Source organism: Xylocopa sonorina, chromosome 8 (genome assembly GCF_050948175.1).
Source record: "Xylocopa sonorina isolate GNS202 chromosome 8, iyXylSono1_principal, whole genome shotgun sequence".
Lineage (NCBI taxonomy): Eukaryota > Metazoa > Arthropoda > Insecta > Hymenoptera > Apidae > Xylocopa > Xylocopa sonorina.
Genome location: NC_135200.1, coordinates 13,497,172 through 13,506,789, shown reverse-complemented (window position 1 = coordinate 13,506,789; position 9,618 = coordinate 13,497,172). Strand labels below are relative to the sequence as shown.

The window sequence follows — 9,618 nt, the reverse complement described above, 5'->3', positions numbered from 1 at the left end:
ACAGAATATAAGAGAGAGAGAGAGAGAGAGAGAGAGAGAGAGAGAGAGAGAGAGAGAGAGAGAAAGAGAGAGAGCCCTAACACCTATGCTGTATTTCTGTCGCGCTCGCGGTATCGGATACATATATGATATACAGGTAGATCGGGTAAGGGGTATAGATCGTTGAGCAAAGCCTAAGAGGTACAAAAATCGTCGGATTCGGATCGGGTGGCGGCCGTCGTGTCGCGGCCGTGCGTGCGTCTCTACTCGTTAACAAAAATAAGTCGGGCCGTTACACGCCGGGCAACGATCGCCAACCCTGTGCGTTCAAGTTTCCCGCGAGGAAGCGTAATACGAAAAGCTCGAGGCGGGGTACCGCGAAAGAAGGGCGCGTAGGAAAACTGATACGGATGCGACGGCTTACGTGCTAATACTTTGGTAAACGCTTCCCTTGATCACCGTTATATACTTTGTATACTTCACTTTGGCGGATCGTTAATCGTCCCTAGTTAAAACCTACTTATAATTCGACCTATGTTAAACTCTACCTTTGGACGTGTTCTTTTGGCTTTTGCTCGCTGGTTCGCGTCGTTCGCGCGTTTGTTTGATCGCTGGCGCTCGTTTGATTTCGTTCGCATCGCGCGCATATCTACTTTTTCTTCGCACCGACGATCGTTTTCGCATTTGCGCGGTTCTACGCGTAGTGTTCGCAATCCGCACGCTCGGAGAGCGTGGGTGTGGACGGGCACTAGGTGGGATTCGACGAGTCCTCGTAGGCCTTCTCGTAGTCTCGCCGGCGAATCACCGCGAAGTGAGTCATCTGAAAGGAGTTGGTCTTCTTGCAGCCACGCTCCAGTGTACCCGTCATACTGTAACCCATGTTGAAGTCGCTCGACGACACGTTCGACGTCAGGTACAACTGTCGACGCAAACACGCAAAGACATAACTATCCGAGCAGAGAGAATTGTACGCGGATGTAGGTACGTCTTTCGATACCTTAAAGTCCGGATCGGTGGTCATCCTCTTGAAAGAGCCGATGATATAAAGTGTGCCCGTTCCCGTGTCCACCATTTTCGCCTGAGTGCTATACCTGAAACAACGGACGACGAATAAGAATTGCAGATAAATCGAAGCGGGGGAGAAGACCATTTTCAGACGACACGGACAACGGATAAAAGGAAGAGTATGGGAGGGAAGCAGCGGAAGAGTTCCCTAGGTGACTCGAGGGGCTTATTCCAGCGAGCGCTTCACCCGGCGACGATCATTAAAAGTTTAAACGCTCTCCATTGAAGTGCGGCGGATCCAACACACTCGGTTTAAAATCCACCGTGGCTGCTGCTGCTGCTGCTGCTGCTGCTTTGACTTTACCTCCCCTTCGATGCTCGAGTTGCTCGCCGTGTTTTCCACGTGGGAACGTACGCGTACATCTCCATATTCTAGCTTGTCCTATTGGTATACCAGCCAAGAGAAATCGCGAGCTTTGACCGGTCTCGCGTGCGAGCATGGTTGACCCGGGGGACAGGAGGGCCCAACCTTGCAAACAGTCCACTATTTGCGTCCTCCGTACGAGAATCGTTGAATACGGTTTGTTTGCCTCGACTTAACGCGGTCTCGAACGCCACAGGACACGGGACAAAATTGTTGCCGCTGAATGTTTGCGTGGCAAAACTTGTCCACCGTGTCGGGGAATTCGAAAAAATGACTCACCTTCTGGTTCCAGCAACTTCGACCACCTTGCATCGACTTCGACTCCACCAGAACGGCGTCAAAGTCCAGTAGGAACTGCTCGCGCTTCTCGCCCAGCCTTCCTCGGGAAACAGAAGCACCTGCCAAGTATCAAACTGATTCGAAAACTTTCGCTCGTCAATTTCTGTCGCGTCGCGGTGTGTATTTGGAGTCGAACCCGGGACAATGTTCGGGATAGACGAGAAATTCGCCGATTGTGAGAATTTGCGAGCGAATTACAGTCGCTTGTTCGGGAACCCGATGAAAGTTGCGCGTTGGCAACGTGCCTGCCACGACCCTCGTACGACTTATTTAAGCTACAAGAGTCGCGTCCTCGCGTCTTCGTTTCTTCGTTTTCCCGCGACATATACACTCGGTTGCAGCTCCACGAGGAATTTGCTGATCAGCGATCGTAAAATATCAGAGGGAGAAAGAAAGAGAGAGAGAGAGAGAGAGAGAGAGAGAGAGAGAGAGAGAAATGCGTCCATAACAGTTTGGAGAATTGATAACGATTCTTACAAAGAACGGTTAAGCTTGCTTGTGAAATTGTTTCGAATATGCAGGTGATAGATGTAGCTACTCGATGATTTAATAATTCTATCGCGTAGGTTAGTTAGTATCATCTTGACCATGGTACACGTACCGGATATACCGGTTAATCCGATAATCTGCTGCTTCGTCGATCGCTCTATTCTCGTCCCCGGTTGTACGCGGTCGTTCGCGCATGTCCTGTTTCCACCGTTCTATACCTTTTCCACACGTTCTGCTCTTCTCTATTCTCTAATATCTAATTGTACCATTTAATATGGCTATCATTTCTCCGCTAACCTCCTCCTCTTTCGTTCGTTTCTTTATATACGGATGACTGCAACTAATACCGGTGGATTATGTTATCAAGAATTAAATGGAATACACACAGCTATATGCAATAGAACGCGCAACGATCATGTTGTCGATAAAGCGAAGTATAGTCGCAAAATAGCGATACGGCGAAACAATTCGTTTCGAGGACAGGGAATCAACGAACCAAGAAGGATGGCTCGACGCGCGTTGAAGGCTAACGCTCGCGGTTTACCAGCAGATCTGATAAGAAACACGAATTTTAATCGAAATTTGAAGAAACTCGGATTCTCGAGCGATAGAGTTGTACGTGCATGGTCATTGATTAACTATTGAAATCGTTCCATTCAAAGACACTCTACAGCGACTCCATTCTCTCTGCTAGATTATTCTACTTTTTTTACTTTTCAGGCTTAATACTTGTGCTTAAACGTATACAGATAGAGCTCGGATTACAATTGAGCTCAACTTTAAAAAATCCGGTAATCGCGATATCCCTGCACTGATCCCTCTACAATCGGCAATACTTTACACCTGCCGTGCTGCAAACTTAATTAAATGCGCCAAGCTTAGCTTACAAGCTTAACGGGGATCGTTGAACGATACCCTAACGACCCGTGTTATGCAATACTTCTTATATTTTTAATAAAATATTTCCTGAGACAAATTTCGACTCGTTTTTCCGTATCTACCGTTCATTCCCAATCCGAATCGTTTTTCCCCTTTACCTCCGATTTTAAACAACTCGCCACTGTAAATTCCGTCAGCGAACGAATGAGCGAGCGAGCGAGAGAGAGAGAGAGAGAGAGAGAGAGAGAGAGAGAGAGAGAGGAAGAAACGAAAGCCTCCAGCCACGCGACTCGATTCCGATCGATCCCTTTGACATTTACCTTCCCCTAAATTGGATCGCTCCTTTCCATCCAGTTTCTCCTGTAGTCTTTCATTTGCGATCCAAGAAATTGCTTTCTCACTGAGATACGTTTACATTGGACAGTACTGGGTCGAGCCTGGATCCCGATTCTTCACGATTTCCTGACGATCGCTAAGACTATCGTGATACCCGTTAAGGCCCTCTTGAAACGGTTAGGTTAAAGTGGAAGGAAAAAGAGGTCGTTTGATCGTTTCGCGATTCCCTTTTCTCCCGTCTGGTTAGCGTAAGTAGTCAGGTGTAGAGACGCGAGGTAATAGGTGAGACGGATGAGAGGATCGGGCCGTCATTCGTAGCGCGGAAGGGACGTCCTGCGACCTACATCAACGAAAGCGAGGATACATTATTACTATCATCGGAAAGCAAAGCTCCGATGGTGCGACGGCCGCAGGGTGTTTCAGGGTCGGTTGCCATGGCGATACGCTGGGACAGCCACGGGGTGCAGCCTGGAATATCCACCCTCTTGCCTCTTTCCCGCGATTCTCTCTACGTTCCCCTCTGCAACGTTCCTCTCTTTCTTTCCCACTCGGCGCTCTCCCACTTCTCCTGTTCCCCGTTTTCTCGTCCCACATCCTTTCCGTCACCGTCGTCCTCTAACCTCCCGCCTCTGCCACCGCCAGTCCCGGCTCCATCCTCAACCTCCGCCTCTACCCTTGTCCACTCGCCTGCATTCCCTCACTCTCTCTCTCTCTCTCTCTCTCTCTCTCTCTCTCCCTCTCTCTCTTGGTATCGTTAGCTCACAAATCGACCCTCTGCTACTTCGCCTCTAATCGTGCTACTACATAGTACGCGCTTTATTTCGTCACGGCGGATATCATCCGGCCGTGCGCTTTGTCGCGTTCCCTCGCCATCACGATCGATCACACGCGAGACCAACGTAACCGCATACCTCCACCTATGCTATCTACCTATCTACCTATGCACCTATCTATGTACGAGGAGAAATGTTTTTCCGATCGTGGCTAAAATAAGCGCAGCCTTCGTAAACGGAACGAGACTTTTTTTTTCTCATCCCCTTCAGTTCTACTGGTTCCATCGATCTTCGTATCGCTCTCTCACACGCGTCTACTCGAAACATGGATAATACTACTTCTTACTTTTTACTTCGAACGGAGATCGGTCACTTTAGACGCAACAACGGGGAGAAGACATTTTAAAATTAGGTACGAAAAGTCCGGTGAATAGATGATAAGCGAGAGCAACAACTATCGCGACAAGATCTCTTTTTCTTGGTCGGAAAGATTCCGCAACTTTTTCCTTTCGTCGGTCCATGCATTCTCGCGCTGGAAAGAGAAAGCTGCCGCGGAGGAAACGAAGCTCTTTCATCCGAGATATCTTTAATCGCGCACCGACATAAAGAACGTCTGCGACACTGAAAGTCGGAGAGGTCTCCTACCTAGGCCATTCAGTCAGCTACATAGACAATTCTTCCTTTTATCGAGACTACCGGCTTCTTGCCACACAGGTTTTTCACCCAATCGAAATTTGTTAATTTTTTAACATCGCAAATTGCGATGCTTCACTTTTACTTATTCTAAATTTAACGTTAATTACGTTGCAGATACTCTTTGACAAACTCAAGAAATGTTTGGGAACAATTTTTGGTTGTTACGCTCTTGTAAAGAGAATGTATAGATTCGCAAAAATAAGGGGGAGATAAATGAATAGTAAAGAGATAGATAAATAGAAGATTTTGAATTCGATACGATTTCTGAAACTCACCCTGAAACATTAGCCCGGTTCTACGAGCTGCGCGGATAAGGCATCGATTCTCTTTCGTCTTTCGAGTTCTCCAAGTCTGTGCATGTATGTGTGTGTGTGTGTGTGTGTGTGAGTGTGTGTATGTATATCTACGTTTTGGCTGCCATTACAGACGAACCAACCTCCTGGTCTCCGTGCTTGCCTCCAAGCCACGTCCGCATAATGGCTATTCAGATAGCGAATCGATTTATTTCCCGGGGGCTTTCGAATGCTTTGTATCTCCCTCTCTCCCTCGTTCGCCGTGAACTTGATACGATTCTTTCCTCGTCCACGAGCTTCGAAACTGTTTTCGGACAGCGTGAAATGTTCGAACGGTTTCTTTGTCTCGGAGTAACGGATAAGCGAAAATGGAAAAGAATGGCGCGATCGAAATCGAGAGGATGGTGCGTACAGCTTACCTTGTTTGGATATCCGTTGTACCGGAGAAGCTTCTTGCAGCATTTGCCGCGATTTTCGTAGTAGAACATCTGTACCATTTCTGCGCGATCGGTCGCCGCGCTGACGGTGAACGGTACACCGTCGTTACCGAAACTCCTCGACGAGGAGGCCGACTGCTGTTCAACCGGTGATTCCCGGCGGCCGATCGGCACGCACGGACACCACCCCGAGACCATCACACCGATCGACCTGTCGATCCTACCACGATCCTTTCTTATCTCGCGCGATCCTTTCCTCTCTCATCCTTTCCTACCCTCTCCGCTACCCATTCGGATCTCACCCCTGCTTCGAATCCCTTTCCTCCTTCCTTTTATTCCTTACGCCTTTTATCTTATCAGCCCCTTCGCTACGCTTCGCTATGCTTCGCGCGTTTCCACTTCTCGCAGTTTCTTCTCCGCAGTTCTATGCCACTTTTTTTCCTCTTCGATAAATGCTTTAGGACAAACTTCGTTGACGTTCACGCAATCTTCTCGTATTTTTCCTCGCCTCGTCTCACCGCCTTTACGACACGATATGCCCTCTGTCGTTACCGTGTTTACTGCTACCGTGCTTCTTTGATTCTTCTCGTTACCGTCTCCGCTATCACCGCCGCCGCCGCCGCCGCCGCCGCCGCCGCCGCAGCCTCCGCCACCACCACCGCCACCGCCGCCGTCGTCCTCGTCGTCGTTCCAATTTTGTTATCTTCTTTGGAAATAATCGATCTCTAACCAACGATTTTCATTGTAACCGTTAAACGCGACCTGGAAAATATTGATGGACGACTTCACAACATCGGACTCGTTTCGAATCGTCTAGTTCGTACTAGTTGCTTCCCATTCACGAGAGAATAGCGTTCTCGCTCTGTTATGGTTTACGATTTAGATTTGACGAGAGAATCGATAGGACTCGAGAACGAAAAACGACGGGTAGCAAGTTGTCGAAAAGATGCAAGCGAAAAAAGCGACTTTAAAGTGAGAGTAGGTATGATGTCTTGTATGTACCTTACGTAACACTCAACGGGCAAGTTAATAATTTCGCTTCGCGGCAATACCGGCAGCGGACACGAAAAAACAACGGGCGAATTTACTATTCATGAGAGGAGTCGAGGGTGTTTGTCGTCGTCAGCCAGGTAGAGATATTCGCAGGATACGGTGCGCGACCTAGTTAAAGGATGGCGCCTGGTGGCTCTTTTCTCCCTTCTCTTTCTTTCTCTGTGCCCTTGCGGGGGGCCACTGGCTTCGCGACGTACACGGCTCACACGTACGCGCCACTCCACCTATATCTTTCCATGCTAGGGGAAGAACGATTAAATTCTGCAGAACGGCGAAAGTAGAACATTTTTAAATACGAGTTCTACCACTCGATTATTTTTTCTTTTTTCATACGACGAGAATTCTCATCGAAGATTTATACATCGCGAAACGATAATCCACAGACGTTTACTTACGGATCGAAAGAGAAGAGGAAGGAAAAAAAAGAAAACTATAAGACCGTTTTATACGAAGTTTTGGTAAGAAAATAACCGATTGGTCTAGAGTAGGTCGGAGGGACAGAGGGGTGGATGCGGCTAAATGGAAACCGCAGGTTCGGCGAACTCTCGGAAAATCGGACGGAAACTCACACTTTGAACCGATCTGAAACTGTAAACCGGTATCGAACCAATGCGGTTTTATCCTTCTCTCCGATGGAACGGCTCGAAACGTTAGTTTGACATTTTCTAAACTCAATCTATTTAGGTATACCTGTGTTTAAATAGACGCTGTTACCATACCGAGTAACATATTCGAGTTGCAAAATCGACTTGTTCACTAAACATAAGAGATCAAACAGGTAAAACTAGGATAAAAACTGTGCCGGTGTAAATCTTATTCCATCGAGTTGCGTATACAACGTCGAATCACCGAAACGGGAAAGAATTTTTCGAGATAAAGGGTTCTTTTAAAAAACCGAGCAATTATTTTCAACGATGGTTAGAAACTCTAGTATTGCTAGTTCAATGAAAACAATCACGGGAAAATTCACCAGTAGGTAGACGCGATCGGGTGACAATACGAGAGTACAACGACGTAATGAACCGGTCAGTGGTCAAGGATCAATTGTCTACGATTTATAACGCATTCTAATTCTTCGATCATCCGCTAAACTGCACGTACGTTTCATTTGGATGGGACGGGCATACCTTGACTCGTAGCAAGTCCATGGGATAAAATCCATCGTTCTCCCGCTGATTCGTTGATTATTTATCGAGGAGGAAGAGCCAGATTGACGCGTTCGTCGTAATCACATCGACACGCCACGGTAATGTTCGTCTCGGATGTCACTAGTGATAGTAGAATGAGCAGAAAAACGGTGTTAGAAACGGGGGTTGAAGAGAAATGTAAGAAGTGTGAAAAAAAGGAGGAAGAAATGGAAAAAAAGGTACGATAGAAGGGGGTTGAAAAGCGGTCGAGAATAAGACAGGGTTGTAATGGTTATAGAAGGGCAGAAGTGAAATACAGTAACGATGTTTATCCGGGCTAGGTAGTCGAGAGAACGGAAAATTGTAGAAGAGAAGAAGAGATGCGAGAAGCGCGCAATCGAAATAAAGCGAGAAAATGTCGCGATCGAGACGGTGAACGAACGCGAACTAAAGGGGCACGGGCTCGTCGGCTCGTCGCGCTCGACGTCGCGCTCGACGACGAGCGGCGCTTCTACCGTTTCGACGGCGCAGGACAGACTAACGACGAGAACTGGACGCCCGCCGACCAGCCGCCACCGTCGAACCCTCGAACCCCAACCCTCTTATCCTTTCCACCCCTTCTCTTACCGTACCGTTCTATTCACCTATGCTCCCTTCCATTCCGTTCAGCCTCCTTCCGTTCTCTCTTCCATTCTATCCCGTCCCGTTCCGTTCCGTTCCGTTCCGTTCCGTTCCGTTCCGTTCCGTTTCGTTTCGTTTCGTTTCGTTTCGTTTCGTTCCGTTTCATTCCGTTCCGTTCGGTTCCGCTCCGTTCCGTTTTCTTTCGTTTCGCACCTACATATATGTATACCTGCCCATATATATATATATCTATAACCATCTCGACGCGTCGCTGTTCCGACAGCGTTCTATCTCTCAATTTTCTCATTACTCGATCCTTTCGTCTCCTTTTATCCTTTGGTGAACCATGGCTGATCGCACATACGCAACGCGGTTTACAAAACGATATGCGGTGGAAAACAACGGGTCTCTTCTCTGTTCGTGAACCGTGCGCGGATCGTAATCGCGCAACCGCTTCCATAAATCTTTTGCGAACGTTTCTATCTGCGCTCTTCTCGGTATCGCGTATTTCGCGATTCATATATTTGGAAGATAAGTTTACAGCCGTGATAATAAAGGTGGAAAAGAAACATTCTGCCCCGTACTTTCTTTATACGATCTTTCGCCATTTCTCCTCCTCTTCGTCATTCTTGACACGGTTATTGTTTCAGCCTACTTGACGTTCGAATGCGATATATTTACCTACGCATACATACATCTACGTATGTAGACGTCGTCAACACGCGTTGACAAAGACTGCCTGTGGAAGGTATTTCGAAGCTTAGCTTCGTCGTGGAATTTCTATCTTTAGCCACTCGGGAGGACGAGGAACGCGTGTCCCATAGGATCGTTTATAGATGTACGTATTTCTTATTGCGGTAGCTGGTATCACCCTAACTAAAGCTAACTAAAGCGTGGATATAAGATTGGAATCTGATGGCTTCAAAATTTCGTGGCAACAACTTCTTCTCGAACATCAGTATCGGAATCCTATGTAATCGCGGAAAGATATCGATAAAGTTAGTATCGTGCGATACAGTTCAGCGAGACGCGGAATAGCTGTAGGGTTGAGGCTCATTGAAAATGAACGAACTTAAATGAGATCAAACTCTCCGATCTCCCTGGTTTGTATCCATATCGACGTGGCGCGTTACGGTCGATGCAAACGAGATTTTCACCGACTTCGAT

General features: G+C 47.5%; 1 protein-coding gene across 1 annotated transcript in view; it reads right to left on the bottom strand.

Moving 5' to 3' along the window:
- Nucleotides 1-651: 651 nt before the first annotated feature.
- The window catches only part of LOC143426444 (uncharacterized), a 128,797-nt gene continuing 119,830 nt past the window's right edge, over nucleotides 652-9,618 (bottom strand). The window contains exons 2-5 of the mRNA XM_076899916.1: nucleotides 5,633-5,947; nucleotides 1,688-1,806; nucleotides 977-1,070; nucleotides 652-898 (exon numbers count right to left, since the gene is read on the bottom strand). Coding sequence (XP_076756031.1) covers nucleotides 728-898; nucleotides 977-1,070; nucleotides 1,688-1,806; nucleotides 5,633-5,848 — 600 coding nt within the window. The 5' untranslated portion in view covers nucleotides 5,849-5,947 and the 3' untranslated portion in view covers nucleotides 652-727. The remainder of the gene's footprint in view (nucleotides 899-976; nucleotides 1,071-1,687; nucleotides 1,807-5,632; nucleotides 5,948-9,618) is intronic.